The sequence below is a fragment of the Monomorium pharaonis genome, chromosome 1 (assembly GCF_013373865.1).
Source record: "Monomorium pharaonis isolate MP-MQ-018 chromosome 1, ASM1337386v2, whole genome shotgun sequence".
NCBI lineage: Eukaryota > Metazoa > Arthropoda > Insecta > Hymenoptera > Formicidae > Monomorium > Monomorium pharaonis.
In genome coordinates this window covers 24911041-24937587 of record NC_050467.1, presented here as the reverse complement: position 1 = coordinate 24937587, position 26547 = coordinate 24911041, and the positions used below count along the sequence as shown (strand labels likewise).

At 42.6% G+C, this 26547-nt stretch overlaps 1 protein-coding gene and 1 long non-coding RNA gene across 4 annotated transcripts in view; one reads left to right on the top strand and one right to left on the bottom strand.

Moving 5' to 3' along the window:
- The window catches only part of LOC105839278, a 168053-nt gene extending 143433 nt beyond the window's left edge, over positions 1 to 24620 (bottom strand). The window contains exons 1-2 of the mRNA XM_036285725.1: positions 24058 to 24620; positions 17374 to 17608 (exon numbers count right to left, since the gene is read on the bottom strand). Coding sequence (XP_036141618.1) covers positions 17374 to 17608 — 235 coding nt within the window. The 5' untranslated portion in view covers positions 24058 to 24620. The remainder of the gene's footprint in view (positions 1 to 17373; positions 17609 to 24057) is intronic.
- LOC105835367 overlaps positions 1 to 26547 on the top strand; it is a 204790-nt gene that overhangs the window by 160629 nt on the left and 17614 nt on the right. The gene's annotated exons all lie outside the window — the stretch shown is intronic.

Below are 26547 nucleotides of genomic sequence, written 5' to 3'. Positions count from 1 at the left end.
CGACGGCAATCTTTGTTTTATTCCGTACATTTCAGAAAATTCTAAAATATATATACTCCGGGGGAGACTGTCTGCTCCGGCAGGAATCGCGTGCATTAAACTTTTGTTGCTCCTCGAGCACCTAAATCTCCCATCTCTCGCCATAAACCTTAATGTTCAAATCGATATTCATTTCAAACCACCTTGGTCGCGGTGCTTAAAACGCGTCCCCGACACGTTTCGAATAAAAGTCAAGACGTTCGTGGATATCCGTCTACAAAAACGAAATGTGGGGCAAACTTACAAGGGAGCACCACCACGCCGACCCGAACTCATCAATTCAAATAAAACTTTGTGAATATATAGGATCACTCGAGACACGAATAATGGTACGCCTCGCTCGTGCCCAACGGTCCTTTAAAGTCTTAGGGTCTAACTTTGAAGTTGACGGGCGATACCATTCTCTCGTGTGCAAACCTGCAGGTAGAATTGCAATGCTCAAAATGATTCACTAACAACAAATTGCAATAATTCATTGCATCATGTTATTAAATGCAAATATTCAGAAGAAATTTTTCTTGTCATTCAGACCATTTTTTGTTATTGTGGTGCAAATAATTCTTAACATTTCTTTGAACCTTTCCTCCTGCATGTATACGCCCGTGCATTTAATTACACAATGTTCCTATTATATACGAACGTGAGGAAAAATGCGCCCACGCACGGTGACGCAGCGAGAATGCCTCGGCATCCTGACGTAGCGCTGATGTTACCGATTCTCCCTGAGAATTTCTCCCGTGCAGAACGCAAGGTTCATCCACGATGAGCATACACGGACATTAACCCACCGTCACGCGAAGAATTTCGCCAATCGACTTTCCAGAAAAGAAATTCGGCGTTACGCAAAGCTACGCGCGAGAAAGGAGATATATTCCGAGCACGTTTGAAACGGGCGAAGATCCCCGTTGAACTCCCCTCCCCCCTCTCCGGCAGAAGGAAATTCTCCTTTTCCGTTTCAAAAGGATATTCGAAGAACGGGCGAACCTGCCTAGATACTCCCGTATGAGCCGCGAAAATTGCGGCGCTTTGTAACGCTACATTAAGCGGCGATCTTCTCGCCTGCTGCATCACGTGACGCTGGTATCCGCGAATCCGTTCTTGGAGATAGCGGACGGTGAGAACAGAACGTCGATAAAACTTTTAATTACTTTCGTCCCGATGAGAAGGGTGATATTTTTGGGAAGTTGCTGCTCGTATCCGGGAAGAAAAGAACTTCCTCGAAGAGATTCGAGACACGTGTTTTATTTTTAAGATTGCAAGATTAATTTACAATAACATGTTCACTTAATTATGTACCGTTATAATTAGCTTGAATTAAAATTATATGTCGCACAATTGTACCAGGTATAACAGATGCCTGGTGGAGTTATCCCGCTGCGCTATAAATATTTAATTAATTAATCCGGGCGAAACTTCCCTCTCGCAGTTTATTGAACTTACGGCGGCTTTTCCTCCGTCCTTCTCCTTTTTCACCTCCACAAGCTCGGTTATCTCGGTTACTCACGCGGAAGGCTTAATTAGAGCGACCCTTTATACAGTTACACCGGAGAGCAACGTCGTTAGATCTTTGTTGGACCTTTCGCGATGAAAACAGGGGAAAAGGGACGATACTGCTCGGAGACCGGTAACGAAGTTCGCGGGGCGTGCTCACCCAAGACAGGATGTTACGGGCGACGTGAGTTCTGTTAACTCTCAGAAACCCGAGAAAGCGGTAGGGTGAATTCCGAGTTTTCGTGTACCGCTTTCCTTCCTTTCCGTCGAGTTACTTCGCGTCCGTTTTCGTTCCTCCCTCGGCTTTTCTTATTACTCCTTCCCGAAGAGAGACGCGGCCAGATTCGAGAAGCGAACGTGGAACGGCCGCCAGAGAAAGTGGTAGAGAAACGAGTATATATATTTACAAGTTTTAAGAGAAATATTAAGCGAAGATTCTCCTTCTCCTCCCTCTTTCCCGCGGTGATGAGGGGGAAGCTGAGTTATCGGTGCACTTTGCATAATTTATCCCTGCGTAATGCTTTCCCTTCTGCGGGATGGTAGGGAGGTAGTTCCCGCATCTTCCGGTGCGGCAAGGCGACATCGATCGAGAACACGGGCATTGTTACGTGTGTTTATTCGCTACTCCTCGTGTGTCGTGTAAACAACACCATGCGCGAACCATCGATCAAACGGAGTGCCATTAAAACGCGATATGTTTTTCGAATATCGCAGAATACCGTCGGAATCTCAGGCGATAGTGTTCGGCGAGAATATTTACTCGAAACCTAGGATTCAAAAACCTATAAACATGCAATCCTAAAATGAATCAAAGTATAACTTCAGACAAAAAAATTGTACAAATGTAAACAGGGCAGAATTGTCAAACATATATCACTTCAAGTTACTTTTTATTATATTTAGTAATTTGTATGCAAATTGCTTCAGACTTGATTTATTACAACAATGTATAACCTTTCACTAATAACAAATGAATTTATTGAAAGCTTTTTTGCAATACGCTGTAAAAAAAATGATTTAGACAATCGTCGTCTAAATTGTACCTGTAGATTATTCTAAATCGTGACCTTTAAAAATATCGAATTAAATTGAAAATATCGAATTATATTTTTTGTAAAAATATTCAAATTTAATATAAAATTGCATAATTATCAATTACGTAGTTTATAAGAAATTAGTTGCATACAATATTTTCAAATGTTGTTAACACAAAACAAAACGTAACTCGTCAATATTTTATCTACATTATTCATTTATTTCATATGTTTGTCATTAAACGTGTGTAAAGTTAGCATCTCAAAGTTTAGCATCTTATAAAAATACTGCAGAATTACTTGCATCCAGTATAGTTCTACAGTTCTTGATAGGTTTCAACAATAGTTTCGTTGAATTACGTATTTTAATTAAATTTTTATAAATGAGATGCTAACTTCCAAAATAACATAATAGCATCTCACCGTATTTCGAATATACGACCACAGAGAAGACTAAATCTATAGAGTTCTATCGTTTAGAGACGTCCTATCAATAGTTCTGATGATTAAATTAATAAAAAAAAATTTTTTTGTTACAAACATACGTATATATGCGTATACGTCTGCGCACGTGAATTCGGTGTAACTGGTATCTCAGATAGACAAAATTAATTAATTTAAAAAATTTAGAAAGTATTTTTCAACAACTATCTTGATGGAAAACTTGTATTTATAGGTCTAGACATGAAATGCTGGTCGAATATCGACAGTTTTATTCCTTTTAACGCAGTTCCCGTATAGATACGGACGCGTACAATAATTTTCTAAAGAGTTCCGGTGATATAAATAATTAAAACATTTTTTAAACAATTATTTTGCCCGAAAAATTTGAATTTTGAGGGCTAGACGTGAGATGCTGTCTCTCCCCGTCTCTCTCGATCTCTCCCCGTCTCTCCCCGTCTTTACCCGTCTCTCCCCGTCTCTACTCGTCTCTCCCTGTCTCTCCCCGTCACTCCCGGTCTCTCCCCGTCTCTCCCGGTCTCTCCCCATCTCTCCCCATCTCTCCCCGTCTCTCCCGGTCTCTCCCCGTCTCTCCCGGTCTCTCCCCGTCTCTACTCGTCTCTCCCTGTCTCTCCCCGTCACTCCCGGTCTCTCCCCGTCTCTCCTGGTCTCTCCCCGTCTTTTCCCGTCTCTACTTGTCTCTCCCCGTCTCTACCCGTCTCTCCCGGTCTCTCCCCGTCTCTCCCGGTCTCACCCGAAAAATTTGAATTTTGAGGACAAAATAAATGTTTAAAAAATGTTTTAATTAGTTATATCACCGGAACTCTTTAGAAAATTAATGCACGCATCCGTATCTATATGGAAACTGCGTTAAAAGAAATAAAACTGTCGATATTCGACCAGCATCTCACGTCTAGCCATCATAATTCAAGTTTTCCGGGCAAAATAATTGTTTAAAAAATGTTTTAATTAGTTATATCACCGGAACTCTTTAGAAAATTAATGCACGCATCCGTATCTATATGGAAACTGCGTTAAAATAAATAGAACTGTCAATATTTGAACAGCATCTCACGTCTAGCCCTGAAAATTCAAATTTTTCGGGTATAATAATTGTTTAAAAAATGTTTTAATTAATTATATTACCGGAACTTTTTAGAAAATTATTGTACGCGTCCGGAACTATATGAGAACTGCGTTAAAATAAATAGAACTGTCGATATTTGAACAGCATCTCACGTCTAGCCCTGAAAATTCAAGTTTTCCGGGCAAAATAATTGTTTAAAAAATGTTTTAATTAATTATATCGCCGGAACTTTTTAGGAAATTATTGTACGCGTCCGGAACTATATGGGAACTGTGTTAAAAGAAATAGAACTGTCAATATTCGACCAGCATCTCATGTCTAAACCTATAAATACAAGTTTTCCATCAAGATAGTTGTTGAAAAATACTTTCTAAATTTTTTAAATTAATTAATTTTGTCTATCTGAGATGCCAGTTACACCAAATCCACGTGCGCAAACGTATACGCATATATAGGTATGTTTTGTAACAACAAATTTTTTTTTTATTAATTTAATCATCAGAACTATTGATAGGACGTCTCTAAACGATAAAACTATAGATTTAGTCTTTTCTGTGGTCGTATATTCGAAATACGGTGAGATGCTATTATGTGTTTTTAGAAGTTAGTATCTCATTTATAAAATTTAATTAAAATAGGTAATTCAACAGAACTATTGTTGAAATCTATCAAGAACTGTAGAACTATGCTGGATGCAAGTAATTCTGCAGTATTTTTATGAGATGCTAAACTTTGAGATGCTAACTTCACACACGTTGTCATTAAACGTCATTAAACGCTTATATTAAGTAAACATTAAAAACAACAATTTAAACGACCGAACGCATTCAACAACTCTGCCCTACATTTGCATATTCTTTCTCAATTTTATCATTTTGATAAATAAAAATAGTTGAACATTTTATTCAAATATTCGACATTCTTGGAATTACTTCAGTGTTCGTTGGAAATGTATGTCTTCTCGGCAAGGAGATGTAAAAATCTAACTTAATATTCCGAATTCCGCGTGCGGTAGGGGTAGAAGACGAAGCGTCAAGAAAAACGAAACGTATTTGCGGGACGTGACGAGATATTGAAAATCTTGCGTATCATCCCCATGAGAGGCGCCAGGTCGATCGACTGCGTCGTCGAGAAAGCGACGGCTCTTCCGGCAGCTCAGCGATTTGTTTACATCGCGCAAAAATGAACTGGTTTTCATTGTCGCGAGGCCAAACGCGGTAGGATATACATTCCTCCCTCCATTGGAGAGGTGTATCGCCATTGAGTTTTTCATCTCGATATTCTGACATTAACGGTAAAGTACGAACTTCATCTCGCTCACGGAAAACCGCTTTTGTGTGGCGGCGACTGCGGGAGGTATCGAAACGAGTGACGAAAGTCCACCCCCGTGTGCCGGAGGGATATAAAACGAGTATACTGCCGTAGTAACACTGCCGATAAAGGCAACGGTGTAGACGCATGGTATCATACACGTGACGTGGCGTGGCACGTGGTTAATCGAACGGCGACGAGTAGCTCCGCGCGAGCTACCACAAGCTCGTAACTATAAAAGTGCCACTAACCCGTTTGTACATTAAAGCGGTGAATCATCGTACGATTCGCGGTAAGAGGCAAGGGCGTAAAAAACCGGGACTCTAATATCACCTCTCGCGGTGATGTCGCAAAAGAAAATGTGCCGGTCGGTTCTAATTGTAAGTCGGATAATTAATTTCCCTCTCTGCGAGTGGCTATCGCTCGTATCGAAACCTGTAGAGGGATGTTAATTATCCGTCTTACAATTAGAACCAGCCACACTTCTCTTTTCGCGCGCAATCTATGTAAACACTGGGATACATAAAGGTCTGTATCCCCTTCCTGAAAAAAGTTTGGCAGATTTCCTCAAAAATAACGTGTAGACAGGATTAAAGGCTACGTTCGACAGTCCGGCTTCGCGTTTAATCAGTGAGAGAAATAAAAAAATTGAGAAATGACTTGAACGGTAGCTGGCTGCAGGCGACGATTGTTATCTTGCACGAAGTTGTATCCTTTTGTATGCACGCGATGCGCCAAACGGAATAATAAAATAGGATAGAACGGTAGAGAGAGGGAGAGGAGGTTCCGCTTTCTTTTTTCTTCTTTTTCGAGAGGATACATCTCATTTGCGCGGCAGCAATCAGTGACCGACGTACAAACGACGACGACGACGATAACAACGACGAGAGATAGAGAGGTAGAGATAGAGATAGAGATAGAGATAGAGACACATACAGAGAAAGAGAGAGAGAGAGAGAGAGAGAGAGAGAGAGAGAGAGAGAGAGAGAGAGAGAGAGAGAGACCTCCGCTTTGCGTTCGCGATAAAATAGAATTTACACCCATCCCCTGGTCGCGCGAAGGTGCGTGAGCGGAATTTCACGCGTCCTTATCGAACACTTTGAAGCACGTAGCGTGAAAGCATCAGATGGCATATACGTAGGCCACTAAACCCACCGAGATAGAGACTATTACGCCATTACTGCTATTACCGCTACTGCTGCTACTACTGTTACGCGGTATATGCATAATTGTAATTGTATTAGAGGATACATATGAAATGTTTTGCCACGCCGCGCTGCGCCGGGCGCTGCGGACAGAAAACTGTTAGACAAGATAAATGCTCGCAAAAAGAAATTAGTAGCTCTGAAACGCGAAAGCTTTTTCACGCGCCCCGCATTAATCTAAAAACAAACACAAATTCATTTATTTTTACATCTCGTCGTTTTAACATTATCAGAGATTTGCTGAACATTATCATGCAGATGCCGCAAAGGGCGAATATCCAAGAGGCCATTCGATATTATCGCTGTCGGGCACAGTCGGAATGAGTCGCTCCTACGAAATGACCTCACGAAGCAAGTCAGTAGCTCAACCGCCATTATCTATCTATGGCGAGGCTACGTTTCGCATTCTAAATATTTGTTCATAAATTATGGTATCCCGTTGTTCCGAATGAAATTATCCATTATGAATCATTCATATGCAAATTTAAGCCCAAAATTAGATCTGCAAATCGCGTAACCACTAAAATCATCACATCTAAATACCACGCGTTTGTGTGTGTGTGTGTGTAGATATGAATATTACATAACTATATTATTACAATTATTCCATCAGATGTAATGATTTCAGTGGTTGAGATTTGCAGACCTAATTCTGCGCTTAATTAGAATAATTAAATTTGATATATAGATGATATACATTAAAATTAAACACTGGCATGTAACTGTGTAATTGCTGAGGCTTCAACGAAAACTAGTCTTCAAAGATCGTTTTGGTCTCGATATAGGAAATCGCGAAGCGATCTAATTATCGTGTTCAACAATTTTGTAAAAGCGTTCTTCGAAACGAGCAATTCTCGAACAAAGTCGATAATTTATTTCAATGTACAAAGCGACAGGGAAACCCTTGGCGAAATACCGAATACCATCAGTATGCCCTTCAAATAGCGGGACACTAGCACGTACGCCAAATAACCGGGGCAATCCCAGAAATGTAATTCCACCTACGTAGCACTAAATCGTAATTAATATCGTGTTACCGCTGAACTAGATCGTTAATCAGATTTTATTTCGTGCAAGGGCGCATTATTATGACGATCGCATAACCAGGAACGTGGCTCATTACGCAAACGACGGTCGCAGCGCACATGCGTACATACACGTGTCCGTGAAAACTGCGCGTATGCACCGTTAATAGCGCCTGAGATAGGCCACCAAAGGGATAATCCCCTTTCGTAAGAGCTCGACGAGGGAAAGAATTTATTAATGGAACGTGAGTGGTCATTATCTTATAACGCTTATCAGCGACGAAGATTTGTCGCGTGCGGTATAACGGTGAACAAGATGAAAAAACTGAAAACTGAGGTCTACTAACCGATTCGAAACGCGAAGAAAATATTTGCGATCGGAAATTATACGGAAATTCTAAAAGAGGCGAAAGAGGGTGCGAAGTGCAAAGTCGTTTCGCTCGTTAACACACGTTTTTTAGAATTTAAATTTAAGCTAAAAATTTAAATAAAGTTGAAAATTTGATTAACCTTTAAAAGTTGACTAACCTTTGAAAACGTTATTTCCCGAAGAGCGTTTAATTCTACTGGCATTTTTCTTTTTTACGTAGCGCAATTTGTATACTCGACAATCGTCACTCGTCAATGTGAAGAACATGTCGTTAATAGCTCGAGGCGTATTAACGATCACGTTCTTCAGCTTCACTTCATCTTACCGTGTAAATAGCCGCCTTTTGAGATTCATCGGGATTACGAGAGGAGACGAGACCCTTGATTCGTCCCAGAATCGAAGAGCGAGAAAATGCGGGTGATTTGCTCCCCGTGCCAATCGCCGAGCGGCAGGAGCTTCACGGAGGAGAAGAAGAAGAAGGGCGGCGCCATTTGAATAATTTCACAGGAAATTACCACTTGACACTGGTTGCTCCTAGATCCTGGAGGGATAAGGATTTTCCGACTCTATTTGTCGAGTGCGCGACTCCATTATGTGACGGAGAATATTAAAATTCAAAGGGAGAGACTCGTCCCGATAAAAATGCGATATCGTAACGAAGGGGGAAACGCGATACGACCATCCGACACGGGGAAAAAAGAGGGCGGGGAAGGGGGGGAAGGCAGCCGGAAAGGAACGCGATACGGTGTGTAACGAAAGCGCGCAGCCGTGAAAAGAAGTTCGAGTAACGAGTAAGGTAATTACAGTCGCGCTCGCAAAATCGCATACGAAATCCCCGCGCTTTGTAATCCAATCGGCGTATCCGCGAATTCGAAAGTTCGAGAGATTCAAGAACGCGGCAACGTCGCGCCCGTTATGCGTTTCGATGTTTTCGCCGTATCATGCAAATGTTCGCCCCGCGCTCTGCGACAAAGGGAAAAAGGATCTCCCTCTCCTCTTCCCTCTCATCGCAAATCCCCGCCGCCCGTCCGATGCTCGGACATCGATTCGCGCGTAACATAATCCGAGAAGACACCGGAAACAAATGAGCGAGCCGAATAGCGACTGAAATGAAAGACAGTTGAACGAGAGAGAGAGTAAAGACAGAAAATACACGTTAAAAAGAAAAAGAGGAAGAAAATGAGACAACGCGGGTGGTATGGGGTGACAGAGGAAGGAAGGGTATGACAATGGGTAGTCGGGGGTAGCTGGTGAGCTCTCAAGGGCTGGCGTTTATTAAATCAACAAAAGCCCCTCGGGGGATGGTTTTCAGATGCGAGTACTACATCTGCTACAGAAAGCTTTCCGTCGTACTTGTCCTGCCGCCCAACTTCCCTCCTCTCAAACCACCACCATCACCACCATATCTCGCGCGTTCTCTTTCCCTCCTTCTCGTTCTCCCGCTTATCTTCCCGCGGTCTTCTGTCAGCCGTTGGCTTTTCTAACCAAGCTTCCTCCTTCGTTACACTTTGCGGTTTGTTCTGGTTGGCGATTACGACACTGATAAGGGGAAGACTCGCTTCCCCCACTCCCCCTGAGAGAAAAACCCCTTCGGGTAGTCAAAACCAGAAGTGCCGCGGCGCTTCTAATGAATTACTTCAGATTTAAGACGCCTTCCTGCTGTCTTTGACGCGCCGCGCTTCATCCTTAGCTCTTGTCAAACTTCTGTCATTAATATTAAATTTGCTCTGTATGTTATAACCGGGATTTCCGTTTTCGCTGACAATTACATATCGCAGGATGTTTATGAAAGATATTAATAAATCAGTCGTGATTTATTTGATGCACATTCACATGTTGTTGGAATATAACATTATAACATATCCGTGCTTTTATTTAATTTCCTTTTTCTAAGGCATATTAAAATAAAATAATGTATTGATGATCCGCGCAATGTTTACAGCATATAAAAAAAGAACTGTGCAAATACTTTTAATAATGGCGCGCAACTTTATATAATTTATAACGCAAGTCGCAGAAAATAAAGCTGGAAAAAAATGATGGTAGAAAAAACCGTGTTAGCAACGAGGGAAACGTCGTTCATCAAAAATATCAGTTGTCTGATATAAGAGAGTTGATTTTCGCGAGCGGTCGTTTTATGTGCGATTACCTCTTCTATTTCGCCGCCGAGAATGCATTAGTGACGCGCGGAAAACTAATTAAACGGATATCAATTACGAGCGTTCACGCGAACGACTTTGCGTGCACCGCCGGATGCATTAATCCGTTTCTATTTTCGTTGCCGAGAGATGCGCCAATATAAATACTTTTCGCGGCGGTAGAATACGAGAATGAGAATAACAGCGCACCTCGATCGCCGCACGTCGGTCGTCGCTACAGTAAAATAACGGCGCCGGACACGCCGTTATTAATGCGCCAGCCATTTCCCGTCGCTGCAAATTATTATCCGTATTATCAGGTCGGCGAACGGCGAATGTGTGTTTACATCGCGCTCCACATATCGGGACAAATCGATAGTCGCGTGTATTATTCCTCCGGTTATCAGATCCGATTCTTGGAGAGCGGTGAAATTCTCAGGAGCCGAGTTGCTCCCCGGTTGACAAAACGTGTGTCATCTGCGAAACTCGTGATCGCGGAAATTAGGACAGTGTCTTGAGCTCCATTAAAGGGCTGCGTAACACACAGTATCGCGGCGCGTCATCGTCTCGAATCTGCGCCTTATCGTAGGTTGAACGAGTCCCGCTTAATTAGCATTAAGACTTGAACAGGCATTAAATTGTAAATCCGTTCGCTCTTCCCTCCTCTTTAAATGGCCGAGCAGCGAGATGCTCTACAAAGATGAATCTCGGGCTTTTCAGATTTGCCTGCACGCCTCTTCGTAAGTTGGCCAATTAGGATGGGGAATGAAGTAGTCGGGGGAATGGTTTTATTGCGTGAATAGAGGAGCGATGAATATATTATTTAGTTCAGCAAAATTGTTAGAGCGCGCTTTTTTTACGCGATACGACATCATCTGATCTACCCCGAAGGCACATTGTCTATGAAAAACGTGCCTTTCAAAATGTACAGCTTTGATACGTCATTCACTTCCGTTGCGTAAAAAGCACAGACATTATAAAAAAAAGAGTTATTAGCATACGAGCCAAAAAAATAGGTCGCGGATGGCACTAGCTTGTATACACAACGTAAAATATAATTGAAATATAAATATCGACTAATATTATATTATATTATAGGATAATGTACACTTTGTGATACGATGTTATGTACTGCATTTGCGATGAAATATTCAGATAACGTTACATAAAACGTTCATTCGCTAATGAGAAACCGGAAACTTGCATTCGAAGAGAGCAAGGGAGACCGCTTTGAGAAATGGCTCTTTCGTCAAAGAAGACCAAACACTAGAGATCAGACAAACAGGAAGTCCGCGATTGGAGGGACTAAAAATTACCTCGGTGCTTCTCTCGGTTGCCAGCTGAGACGCACGGAATACTTCCGGTTTCCTTTCCATAGCGTCTCGAGTAACGAAACCGAAGAGGCCACGCGAGAAAGGCTGAAACACGTCAGATTTAACAACAACGCCGGATGATTGTATAACGGTCAATCCCGGGATGATACGCTTGATCTGTCAGTGAATTTAACGCGGGGGGGGGGGGAGAGAAGGAGGGATAAAGGAGAACCATCTGCGTATTATATAATCTTTTCGCACGGCGAAAGAGAGAGAGTCAGTGATGTGTCGGAGTCACAGCATGCGTTTGTATCCCTATTTTTTACTGAGATTTCAATCTTAACAAATCCGCCAACACAATGGCACTTTCATGTTACCTCCACCCCGTCACCCCTCTGCTTCTCCTCCTCCTTCTCCTCCGTTCGTTTCTTCTGCTTTTCACCGTCAATATGGGTGCAGCCGGTGTGTATACGGGAAAAGAGAAACGGGAGCAAAACGAGAGAAGAGCTCGTGTACTCGGCTTCTCTCTTCGGTCCGGGCTAAAAATACTCCTCTTCACCGCACTCCCACCCCCTTTTCTCCGCGCTTTCTCCCTTCCTCTTTCGCCTAGTTCATCCTCGCTTTTTCTGGATCTTTCCGTTCCACACGCGCTCACCTCGCTCGCATAGTCCAGTCGACTCCTCCCTCTGTCTCTCGCTTGCACCAAACCGTCGCTCTCTGGCTATAAATAAAAAAAGAAAGAAAAAAGAAAATATAACGAGCGCGCGCGCGTGCAACGCGGGTGTCTCGACTGTAGAATAATTAGAAACCGGGCCCTCTTGGCTCGTTCGCAAAAGAGGAAGTTGACAACGCGTAAACGCCTCCCACCCTCTCCCCGCGGTTCCCCATTTACCAAAACCGAATTTTGGTAACGTTGCTTATTCTTCGCCTGATTCCGCTTCTCGTAAAAATCACGTATAGTACGTATACTTATGGCAGCATTCAAACGCCATTAATAGAAATGTTCAGTTTCCGGCACGTTCTTTCCTTTACTCTCTTTCTCTCTCTGCCACATCGTCAAGTTGGACCGGAATCTAATAAAGAAGAGGAAATATGCTTCGGGGAGGCGAACGCGGGCGTGTATTCCGAAAGTTCGGCGGGATCAGCGTACTTGCATGAACGCGCACGTATACCAAGTTGTGTACACGCACCGTTCGCGGTGATTCTATCTCGCGGGCTCCTTCTCCGCCGCTGCCTGCCGTACGTGGCCGCGTTGTTCCGCGTCTTCAGCTGCCGGCGAAGTCTGCCGCACCTCCGGCACCGAACTTGCAAGACATTCTGTCGGCGGTGTGTCTAAGCGCGGCAACTTGCCGAGAGAAATCTACAGTATATTGTGTACGTTGCGCATAAAGTTATATTGGACACTCCCGCTGTGCGTTCGCAGAGCGTCGCGGGTGATCAGACCTCCGCGGGACTTGCATGGACTTGTGTGAGAGCAGCATCGGGACGGTTCTTCCCGTAGTCGACAAGTCTTGATCAACAGTCAGCCACTATAATCCCTGTTTATATACGTTTCACTCCTGTGCTTGCTTATTAAATTACTATATGTATTTTTTTTTTCTCTTGACGTTGTACAGATTTACAGTGGCAAGACGTCGTCAGTGTCATCACACGTTTTCTCGACAGGATGAAGACATGAAGCGGCGCGTCTTGATTTTCTCGAGGCCCGCGAACGAGCGCGATTGTTTACCGAAGTTAGTGGTCGTTATATAGTGAATCTATCCTATCTAGCGTATTCGGGTACATTCACATCTTACAGCCGGCGCTCACCGGAGATATTTTTGGACCGGCCTATGCGCGCGCCGGATGATTCACGCCGCGGGAGAGAGGACGATCAAACGTCCGGAGAGATTCTACCGGAGGAGGGTTTAAAGATGGATGGAGTAACCGGGTGAATACCAAGCGCGAAGTGTACGCGTATGTACACAAAGTATCACAAACGATGTTTATCCCGCGGCTCCGTTATCGGTCCTGCGAAACGCGTCGATGACGCGGGAAATCATTCTTTCTTCCTGTCGCTGTTACTTGTGGTTTATTAGCATACGGGAAATAGGCAAACTTTCGCATATCCCGAAGTGCCTTTTGGCCTGCTGCTTTGGATAGCTTCGAAAAGGACGAGGACCCCGTCTTCTCCCCCGCGAATCGCCCGAAACTTTCGACGTGTATCATCGCCGCTGAATAACAGCGACGCGGGGAAACATATTATGGAAAACGTATGGCCGTAATATAATCCTGCCGTTCGTACGAAATAGAAAAAAAAAACCGAATATCGATCGGGCGAATAATTTATCGTCGCGGGATTATTGCGTCAATATACACTGCGATGTCGCTGCGATAACGTATCATTATTATTAATACGCACTTCGTGTATTATTGCAATGAAAGAGTCGTTACCTCCACATGTGCGGACAATTGGTAAATGTACATCTACATAAAATATAATTTTCATGAGTCCTTTCTTGAATAATTGAATATTTTTCTTGAATAACGGAGCGAAGTGTCAACGATCTGTCCGGCACAGTGTTAAAATATATTTTGAAACTTAAAATTAGATACGTCATATGATCGTAACGTTTGAAAGACTTGTTTTATATGCCCTCCAGAAAAATGTATCTTTTTTTGCGAGCCGCGCAAAGACATTTATAAGATTTTCCCTGTTAACTGATGTAATTTGCTTTACTGCTGAAAAAAAGATATTTGCTCGCCATTAGCGTAGCGTCTGCCGTGCATTAGCGACGCTATTATTATCGTGTTTGCCTTGCAGATACGCGCGCAGTAACAGCGCGTCTCTTTGTTCCTCGTGAATATGTTGCAAGTTGCGAGCTCGTAACCAAGTAAAATGCGTATCTACTCCGACCCGGTTTACTTATGATTGTTTCAAAATATATTTATACTCGATTCCCGATTTAGTAAACGTCAGTTTTTTTTAACGTGCCATTTCTTCCTCAGTGACATTATTCGAAGTGAACATTTTGAATCAAATTATTTAATTTATTAATTATTAAATATTTTTTAAACTATCTTCTAACAGATATTTTTTGTAAGAAAAAAATTGATTAAATATTATAATTTTAAGTTTATCTTATAAAAATCCGTAATGGTATACTTAATTGAGGAATCTCTCTATTTCTGTCTAAGCGAAATTTATCTTTATACACGCGCTGTAAAGCACAAAAAAATGTATACGGTATATCGTCTATCTGAAGTCGATAATGCTTTAAAAAACACGATCGCGCGTGGTTGCGTGCGCCTCCACTTAAATCCGGAACGATTCGCAAACAAGAGATAAAAAAAAAGGGGGGGGAGAGAGCAGTTGAAAGGAGATGAAATACCGAGGCCGAGAAGAAGAGCAGTGGCGGGGGCGAAAAATCGAATTAAATCGACCGGAGCCACGAAGGGAAAGGCAACAGAAGGGCGGCAACAGTTTTACGATTCGGCCGCGCGACTAAAGAAACGATAGAAACGACGGGGAGGGAGCGGGGAGGGGGATGTATATACGGCGAGAGGACGAAGCGATGCGAATTCCATTCCATTAGTCGGCCGTTAACGATCGAACGTGTTCGCTCGTCCGTGTGCACGCAGGATACATCCACGGAGAGGTCTTTCGTGGAGGCCCTGCGGAATGCAGAGAGAAACCTGCTACCATTCTCTATTCCCTCTGACCCTCTGAACTACCCCCCTTTCTCTCTCGTCGAGCCTCGTTTTTCGCCCGCGATTTCTCCCCGGGACGGCGTAAAGGATTTTCGATTACGTTTTGTCGCCGCTTTTGTCCCGACCTGTTCTGTTTTCGAGTCCACTTGACGTGGTCCTTTTTCGTGTCACGGGAGAAAAAAAAAACGCCTTTCCTCCGATTTTTTATTTAATCGACATTGGATTCTTTTTCCAAGGCCAACCTATAGGGGAGACTGGCTGAATACGATATATAAATTCGATTTCAAAAGCGATACAGTTTAGGCGATCATTTAGTTTCTTGATTAAATGAAGAAAGGCGATCAAGTGTATAAAATTTCAAAAGGAAGATAATCTACCTCATAAAAATATAATTATGCGCGATTAATGATTATCAGAATGAGAGAAATATTCTTCCTTTACTATTCAATTCATTTATATGAATCGAAGAGGTACAATAATAATGCATTACCTTCGCGTCACGTTCAAACAAAATATCTCGGGAAATAATTCAAGAGTCGTAAAACATTATTGTCGGCGTAGGAAAACGACTCGGCGGAAGAACAAAATGCGGCCGAGGTAGGGAACCGCAGCTCACCGGATTCTCCTCATATCGTGCCCGCCGACCGCGGTTTCTCGACTCCGCTGGAGTCTGGAAATTGAATTTCGGTGGCGCGCGCGCGGCTTTCTAATTCGAATTTGAGGTTTCTCGCGGAACGCCCGTACATTTGGCGAAACGGCCGGATCAGTTCTAACGGCGGGATTTATTCGACTTCACGACGGAAGAAAGGGATGGCTGGTGCCAGCCCCCGAGGTCGACGGTGAGCCGGGTAGAGACGAGGGAGAGCGAGGCGAGAACGAAGGGTCGCGACCACAGACACCAACCGAAAGCGCGAAACTATAGAGACTAACTGCTAGCGAGAGGGGATGTGAGGGATTTATGGACCGACGAAGACTTACGACACCTGTTCGTGTGTCTATAGGGTGTCAGGCTCAACCGAGAGCGACAAGAAGATCGAATATCAGTCTGGCGATCGGTGTGACAGTGAACAAAAATTATCATTTGACGTTTCGATTGCGTCATGGTCTCAGTGTGAGGTCTCGGACAACGGATATCCAAAATTAGTCGAAGGCTTTTTTACCGAATGATGAAAGCCGAAAGGTGATTCGCCCCTGGGACACCTCGTGTATTAGGCAGCCACTTCGGGGGCATTCATGCACAAGCGACAACATTTCAAATTCGCGTCAGGCGCGACGTCACAGACGCGACTGCGAACGCCAGCGGCGGCGGTGTCATGCGATAATTCCCAACTTCTCCAATTATCGTTTCATTCCCCGTCGCCTTCGCGCTACCGCGGAAAGGAGGTCGAAAGAGAATAGACCCGGGGAATAAGACTCGGGGCTGACGTTGCCCGAACCGCGCCGGCCGGCCGCGCAAACCGCCGCCGGGAGAAATAAGTATTCGCCGTGATCGGAATCTCGCGCGAGACCTGGAGGGATTTGATCAAATTAAAGTTTCGGCGGTGACGCGCGTGAGATCGCCATTCCCATCGGGGAACCCGACGGAACGTGAGTGTCAGCGAGAGATCTCATTAAGGCGACAACGCCGCATGTAGATTTGCAATAATCAGAAAAAAATCTCGCCCTTTTCCATCGAGCGGATCGAACGATTTAATTTAATTTTCATGACGTCGCGTCCGATTTAAAATTGCACTTGATACGTATGTAAAGAGCGAAGTATTTTTTTCGACGTGCCGTTTTACATTTCAATTTTCACTCGAAATGCGAGCGCCGTATTCGAACGCGTCGCGCAAATGAGACACCAGCTTTTGAAAATTGAACGGCAAAAACTATTCGACAGAAAAATTTTCTGGCACGCAGAATCGCTCGAATCCCTTCGTCTACGCCAGCAGTTACACAAATTACTTAGGGCTTTCAACCACCATTGCGACCGAGATTACAGGCATTAAACCCTCGAATAATAATCGTACCTTCTTCGATGTTTTATTCATCGCTGTGAACTACGCAAATTTTTGCGCGAACAACGCGTATCTCTCAGTGGTAAAGTACTTGAAAATACAATCGAGAGAAATGAATATGAAAATCATAAAAATTGTCCCGAACAGCCGTGGTGAATGGCGCATTCTAAGGTCAAACTTTCCCCCCAAATCGTTGTACACGAACTATTGTACTTGTTGTTGAATTACTCACCGATCAGCTTGCCGAACTGCGCTGGAGGCTTCCACTCCGGATAATGTCGCGGGAATCGCGCCCTCGACCAGTAGGTCCTCAGCATAACCTTGTAGAGCGCCAGCTTGTCCTGCTTGTCCTGCTTCTCCTGCCGGTCCTGGGCGTACGAGCCGCATTGGCTGTGCACGGAGAGGAATCTCGTGGCAAGCAGGAGCAGCAGGAGCACCGACCACCGGTGCCACGTGCCGCGGGACATCTGCGGGAAGAAAGATTTTTTTTTTTTATGAAAGAGATAAAAAAAATCGTTGTCGAGCGACCACTAACTTGGCTGATGCGCGACGCAACACGTATGCGACACGTGTGTTTAACGCGTGAACGCTGTGGTATACGTGGAACGCGTGCGATGAGAAATTCGAAGTGCGAGTGTGAGCGGACGTTATTCTCGACAGTTTCTCCGAGCGTGTTTCCAACAAAATATTAAAAGAAACGTGAAACTTCTCTAAAGTGCAACGTACAAGGAAACGTCAGGGAAAGATAAAGTTGCAGAACGACCTACAAGTGCAGCTACTCCGGGGTAGTAATTTTTACCGTTACCACTACACGATACCGTCCGGAGAAAATATAAAGCTTATCTCTTATCGGGGAATGGACTGAAATAGAATAAACTGGGGTAACAATTCATCATGTTCCCGCGCAATCATCTGATATTTCCGCTGGCGGGAAAACGTCTCGGTTTAACTATAACCGTCAAAGCCATTACATGTGTCTTACATAATCATGTATCATCGTACAATCGCAAGGAAGAATAAACTGTAAAGTTTTCACTTATCTTCACTCATTAGCTGTGCATTAGCCTAAAGCAGATTTCGTTTTTCGAAAGAAACATTTAAATTACTAAAAAATAGTTCCTTCTTAAATTTTAAGTTGATATATGTGTCACATTTCAAAGTTTCTATATAAATTTCTATATAAATATAGAAAATTTCATGGATTATTCTATTATTACGTTTAAATATTTGTGTGAAATTTGAGCTAAAATTCTCTTACTGATTCAAAAGTTATTCGATTTTACTGTTTTCATAAAATTCTCAAAGAAAAATAGATTCTGAATAGAACTTAATTCAGAGATCATTAGGATCAAAAAACAAACTTCCGAAAATCGTTTCTCGATTGTGATAGTGAATGCATGTCGCTCTATTCGATGAATGAGGCATATATGATAATTCAGCCCAGAAGCGAATGTGCACCGTCCAATTGTATTGTTGAGCAGCTCCGCGATGGTAACCCGGTTTCGGCGCGGTAAACAAGATTGATCCGCAGACATGTCGACGAAGGAGAGGATACGCGCCTCCTCGCATAACTGCTGAATAATTCAGGTGGCGGCGAGATCTATAGAATAGGGGGAGGTGATGATTCCGGGGTACTATTACATGGACGCAATCAAAAGGATAACGCGGTATTAATCGCGCGGGCGAATAAAATGCCGCGTAAAAGGTGACGCTCGGTGAACCCGCGCCGTTACATCGCACCATCCGTTCGTTGCGCGTGCCGATTTCTTTCCTAAGTGAATCCATTATACTCGATGGTAAAAAAAGAGAGGTCGAACGTTCCTCAATTATCATCTTATCCACGTAAACGATGGGGAAAAATGTCCCGCCGTAAAACTCGTCTCGCCACCGCTGTCGCCTGCCCTCGCATACGTATGCCCCTCGCGAGTCGCATAAATCTCACGGTGCTTTAAAACTCCGTAATCTCTTGCCGATCGAAGGTCGGGAATCAGCCGGTTGTCCCTCTTCCCGGATGATTATGCAAAATTGCACGCGATCACATATCCCGCGGGCGAGCGAGCGAGCGAGCGAGTGGCGGCGTGCTCCTCGCATGTTTACGTATGCAGATCCGCGCGCGTTCAAAATTCAAATCGCATCCGAATCGCTTCCGATCGGTCGAGGCCACTTGTGTCGCGAGCCGTCGAGCTCTCGAGTTGACGTTGCCGGTCGGATTTTTCGGCTGACCACTCGGCTCCGAGAAAAATCTCGGAACCGCTCCGGTGCGAATTGACTTCACGTCACGCCGTCACTTTATTCGATAGTCTCTAAAATATTTCTGCTTAATCAAATCAAATCTGTAAAATGGCTCGTATCATATGCACAGCGTCATGATAGTTACGAAAATATTTTATCTTACTTGAAAAATTCTATTTGTGTGCAAGACGTTCAATATTAAAAAATTATATTTTCTTTTATAAAGATAAGAATGCGAGGTATGTTAAAATAAAGTATATTATTTTTACTCACGCTAAATAAAATTGATAAAATGACAAAATTCTAAAAAACAGACGATATTAAGTATATTTATCTTCAAATTTCACATTGAGATTGCTATTCGAATGAGATATGAACACGATGACTAATTGTAAGTCAGCGAGAGTTAGGATTTGTATAAATATCTTTATAGCATGTAAACATTGAGAATCGTGTAGTCGAAGATATCGCTGGAAAATATTGCTTATTTACGGTATTAACGCTTGGAAGAGCTTTTCTCTGTAAACACAAGATTTCCGTTTTTAAGATGAGCGTTCCATATCTCGCCGCTGGCCTTTCTGACGAAGCGAAGAGGGAGGGGGAGAAGCGGGAGGGAGAGGACTAAAAAGTAAACGAACAGTTAATGAAAAGCACACGGAAAATATTTATATCTCTTGCGCGAAACTCTTTGCGAACTTTGAATCCACCGCCGAGCATTTTCCTCCGCGCCGCCGGTACAGCGTAACTACGGAACTTTCGATGTTCAGTATTATTCAGTATATCTTCCCGATTCGGTATTGATCACAATGCGCAGTGCAATTGTGAGAAACCGAATCCGAGAAAGACATGATTCAATGCACTCTGTATTACCCGCCGTCTTGCTGTTATATAAATAGCTTCTATTATTAGAAATGGCTTTTTATGTATTCATAAAAAATACAAAAACTCGTGGATAAATGTAACCTATCACGTAACGATGTAGAGCTAAGATTGTTAAATTTTTATAAGAATTTACAATATAAAATGATTTACTTACATAATTAACTAAAATATTATATATATATATATATAATATATATAATTAAAGACAATATCGAAATATCAACTTCTAGCCTAATTATAACAGCAAGATAATTTTTTACAACGTTATTTAAAATAGCCTCTCTCATAAAAAATTAAGTACTTAAAGATTACAATTAAGTTTTAATATGTATTTTATAAAAACACATTTAAGATTAATAAGTGTTCTTAATAAGTGTCCAAGTATAGAGACATGCTCAGTCACTGAGACATTTATTTTGTTTTCTAGTGTGTTCAACTTTTTAACGATAGCAATCCTCGAAGTTTTAATAGTAGAATCTCGACTTGTATTATGAAATCATTTGATTTCCACGGAGAACTAAGAGAACTGAGAGATTGTTACGAGAAAAAAAGCTTAATTTCTCCTTAATGTGAAAACAAACATCTTGAAATTCTCAAATTTTTTTCGTCTCTCGAGTTCTATTTTTCTCCAAGATGCACCGCGCAGAAATGAAGAGCCTCAAGATCTTTCCTCTATTATTTTTATGCGTGGAAACATGCGGCAAATATCTCACTGGAAACCGTCCTCAATTTGCGGCTCGCGTCACTGACGCGTTGCGTAAAAATCTGTAATTATAGTTCGCTCTCCGAGAGTCGGACTCGACGAAACCGCACTTTGCAGAGCTGGAAGCAGTTTCGCCGGGGAGAGGAGCTTTCTTGCGACCGGGCCGTGGAACATTATTTAACCGCGGAACGTGAATCCTCGCAAGCCCACCCTCGCGCAAGCAACTACGGCGAGTAACTGAAAATTCCTTTTTGCTTTACAATTCATTATGTTTCATTACCGCAGCCGGCGGAGTAACTCACACGAGGGCGCGAGTTATGTTTCCCGTTTGCGAGCCGACACTCTGGGCTCCGCTCAGTCGTATTGCGAGATCTACGTCGTTTGTTTTTCAATCCGGGTGACCCTATTCCGTCGTCATCGTCGTCGTCGTCGTCATCGTCGTCGTCGTCGTCGTCGTCGTCGTCGTCGTCGTCGTTGCCGTTGTCGTCCCCGGAAAGTAAAAGCGACGGCGACCGAGGAAAACGCGACAGCGGTGTACAAACGATCGCGGATGACGAAGAGTTTCAGACTTGGGAGGGACCCACGCCACTAGTTTTCCTGGGTCGGACGGTTGATTAATTTAATGGCCGCGGGGGCTGATTTCTCTCCCTCTTTCCCTTGTATCTCTCTCGACGGTCTGTTAGCGCGAATCTCCGCCCCGGTGTCTTCGAACTTCGCCTTTCCGCGCGCGCTTTCCGGTAAGCAACAAGTTGTCGCAAATCTGATTACTTGCTAGCACGTAAATAATGAAAAACCCGAGAATCTTGTCCGAAAAGAAAGGCTTTGCATGAATTTGCAAAGGGCGCGTAATGTTTCCCCTGTTTCAATCTTCACCGAGGAATAGTTCGGAGCGATTACCATTCGTGGCGCAAGACTCTTCGAGAACAAATTGAAAAATAACATTTATTAATAGTATATTTTAATTCTTAGTTGTCTCACAATCTATGTTGCTGCGACATTGCTGTACATTGCTGCAATTTGTTGTATTGCTGTGAGGGTAATGGGTGAGTGAGAATTTCGAGGGTTTTCACAATAGATGTAACAAACATTTTTTTGCGTCGAAAAGCAATCAATATGTGTCGACGTTTATTAGCAACTTTTTCTATTGAAATTCGTGACTTTGTATCCACTATTATTAGGCACGTTGTCATCATCAGTATCAGAAAACCGTCTACAGTGTAATTTGTCTTAAGATTGAAAGCGCTTTAAATTTAACGAATCGTCTTTCGCAAAAATTGACACAGCATTTATTCGGAATACATCGCTAAATTCATTTTTTTTTTATTTACTCCTCTTTTAAATTCATAATATCATTATTACACGTATGTGAAGACTTTCTTCGCTCATTTTCACTTTTATTTAAAAAAAGCAATATACAAACTTAATTAAATTTCTTGATGAGTTTCTTTTTTAAAAGAGTGGCTATCTTTTTTTGATATGTAATATGTATTATATTAATGTTTATCAATATAAGCGCATAGAAAAACGTGATTATAACATCTATTGAAAATCCATCCAAAACTTTTGCACTCACATAATATTTTCATTATTTCCATGTATGAGTACATTCATCTTACTTTTCTCCTTTATAGTCTCAATGAGATGGCGTATTATTTATTGGACATTTCATATAATTTTGCGAAAATCCAGTTTTCACGTACGATATGCTTCGGATAATTAGCCTTTGGAGAATTAATAGCCACGCGTTGAGGAATCTGAGACGGAACCACGTTACTGTGCGTGGAGCCGGAGTGAGCTTGGATTTAGGGTTCCGAACCGTAGTTAATGGAATCTCCCCTCGCTAAAATCTGAGCTGCGCCTCGCGCGAAATAGTTACTGCGTACATAATAGTTACTGCATAATAATAACCTTAACTCACGAATGTAACTCGGGTTACACTTGTTTAGGAAATCGGATGCCGCACGTATCAAATCTCATTGTCAGTTGATAAACAATAAAAATAATACATGTAATATTAAAATATCTTGATATCTTTCAAACAGCAAACAAAAAAAGACTTTGTAAGCCAAGAATACAAAGATATAAGTAGAATTTAAAGAGAGCACGCCTGAATATATATTATGTCATTCCAAACGTTTACTTAGGCCCGTTTCTACCAACTTAGATTAACTTTAATCTTGGTTTAACTTACTTTTTATCTTATGGCAATTTTTTAAAACTAAAATAAGATAACAAACAAGTTAAATCGAGAAAATTAATCCAGTAGAAACAAGTCTTAGATTCACAAAAAATTTTTCACTTTTACTTGGAAAAACCCTATAGCTTATTTAAATTTAATCAATTAGTTAATTAATTTGCAACGTTCACGTATTAATATCAAAAACAAAAACTTTGATAAACATTTCTATTATTAATATATATAAACTGGTATTAAAATTCCGTGAAGAAAATCGCGCAATAACCAGAAACGTTCTACCGGCGAGCTCGACGAACGAGGGGAAAAAAAAAGTAGAAAACCGCACGCACGCCTCAGACACGGAAGTGCAGTAGCGATCGCTAGCGCTGCACCGGCGCGCGGAGCTCTTTTTCGTGAAAGGAGCACCTCCGAGTTTCTATTTACCAGCTCGAACGTTGGGCGAACAGTCGGTTCAAAGGACCCGAGTTTATTCGCGCGAAAGAGAGAACGCGCCCAGGTGTTCCCGAAAACAAATTAGCCCTCAGCGTGAATCCCTTCCGTCCGTCTGTGCTGTCGAAAAATTTATCGGCATGCGTTTTCAAAGGCACTCCGTGAGAATGCCGATGGAATTTAGGCTCGAAGGAAAACGAAGATCGATACGCGGAAAACGCGTACGCTTTATAACTGACAATGAAACGCGAAGCTTCGTTCCGTATAATGCACTTTTTACCATCGACGATCGCCCATCAAATCCTTCCTCCCCCACCAAAAAAAAACACAACTGGCCTGCGCACTGACGTACGAGTGCACCAGACAACATTCTTGGAAACGTTTTACAAAAACGGTGCACCAGAATGAAATCAGACGAAATCACATTATCGAGAAATCGGTAATCGGATAAAAACTCCTCTCAGCCGTTTTACCTTTCCGACACCTTCGGCGTCTCGTTCCCACCCTCCGTCTACCCTTTTTCTTCCGGGCTGGCGCGGAAGGACGACCAAGCGGGCAGAAATACTCGTGAAAACACCTCGCACACGTACGTATATATATATATATATATATATGTATATATATCACACAGGCATCGCGAGACAGGTCGAGAGATTTCGTATTGTGCAAATCGCGAGACGCGCGGGGGAGGGGAGGGGGTAGCGCCGAGCGATACAGGTGCGACGACGAGGTGGTTGCTGCTTCTTTCGCGGCCTCAACTTCTCCCTTTTCCCGGCCGCGATCGTTCGGGACGCGCGGATTACGGCCTCTCGGCTCGCGAGGAGGCGCCGCGACGACGGCGACGGTGACGGCGACGCGCACGAATTTGGTCACGGAGAGCGGGAGAGGTTCTCACGTTTCACCGCGAATCCCCCTTTTCGCCGGCCACGGGACCGACTGCGCGACGTCGACAAACGGGCAAACGGCGCGGATGCTCCTTAGCCGAGGGTCGCCGCGGTACTGCGCGAGCGAGCGAGCGGAGAGCGGCCCGTGCCGTGGTGGAGCGGGCGCCTGCCTCGCTCGGAGCCAGCCAGCCAGCCAGCCAGCCAGCCTCGGCTCGCGCGCGCATCCGCGCACCGCCTCACCCCGTTCGCGCGCGTCCGTCGTCGTCGGTCGACTTCAAACTCTCGCGCTCTCCCGATTCCACCGCGGGGGACGCATCAATTTCGCGCTCATTTTCCCCGAGAAACGCCGAGCTTATCATCTGACCCGAGCATCACTCGCCTCGAACTTCCTCGAGTCATCGACTGACGAAGGGGAAAAAAGGCACGAGGAGAAATCCGCCCACAGGAAGTTTTAATGCAATATATGGATATGGACGTAAAAAAATATACTCTCTGACATTATGTAATGAGTGCTGTGCTTACATAGCTTAAAATTATCTGTAGATAAAAATAAAATAAATTATATGTAAATGTAAATGTATCTTAGGTAATTTAATTTTAAATTTATCTAGACAAAAGATAAAATTATATCGTTTTACTGGAATAATTCTGAGATAATATCGATATCGAACAAAACAATTTAGTTATATTTTTACTTATAAATCTTTATTTCTTAAAAACATTTTATATAACTAATTGTAGATCCGATATGAACGCAAATATGTCTTTCGTTAACACCGAAAATCGATAATACGGAAGTTGTTTGGTTTTACTCCGATCATCGGATAAAGCAAGCACGATAAATAAATGAATCGTGAACAAATTATAATATTGTTACGAGCATAATAACGAGTAAAATTTAGCGTGGAGAAGAAAAGAGGATCAGTTTTGATAAATCGCATAGAGACCGCAAATCGCGTAGACGGATCGCGGTCGACTGCGCACAAACGTATTACAAATTCGATTAGTTTATTACGCATTGTTAATCTCGTTATTAATGTTCATTCTTGCAACATAAGCTTTTATTTCATCCTGCGAGTGTGCGCCGCGATAACGAGAACGCGATGGTCAACCTCGGATGTAACATTTAATGTGTGTGTGTGTATGTGTGTGTGTTGCCATGGATCAATATACATATAATTCTTCCGTTATACATACACATACATATTGCGGAATGTCTGTTTTTGCACATTTTTTCCATTTATATAGAAGTGGGGTCGTAAAAAAAAGCATGAAATGCTTTTGAGGAATGCAACAACCATTTTCTGTACTTATCTTAGAGAGAGTTTTACGCATAAATAACCCTCCATATTGTCAGACAAAATATCTGCGAATAAAGTTTCACTGAGAAGGAAAGCGAAGGAAGTTTCAATGGGGAAGAAGCATTGATTTGCGAATTCGCGATGTAAACTTTCGCTCTTTTTTATTATCGGCGGCATCACAGAATCACGAATTATTAAATCGTCAACGAGCAAAATGTTTCGGAATGTAAACGCGCGTTTTAAATGCCAGGCTTCGCGAAAGTATGCCGTGTTCAATTTTGCCAATTGTTACAAAGCGCTCTCAATTTTTCTTCTTATCGAGTGACGTCACCTTCGCTCCCACATGTATCAACTCGTTAAAATTGTTTCGGTTTTTGTTCATTAGATAGTTTGCGACACGTTAATGCGTTTATTAGTAGAAGAAGCGTAGAAAAAGTAAGTATCTTGTAAGTGACAATGAAAGCAAAACCATTTTTTTGCCTTCAATTCACAAGATATGCGAATCAAGATTCTTTTTACATCGAATCGAATCAAATCAAATTGTTAAAACACGGCTTTTAATTAGCAACATAATTATTGGTAAGCCACATTTATTAACATGGATAATGAAACGGAGATTATGTAAAAATCAATTACATAATATATAAAGTCATTTTTAAAGTAATTTTACAAAATTGTCGATATATGTGATTTAAATCTTATAAATTCGAAATTTCTCAACAATTCAAATTCCTATTGAATCCTAAAGATTCAAATCCAAATCAAATCAAATTTTTTC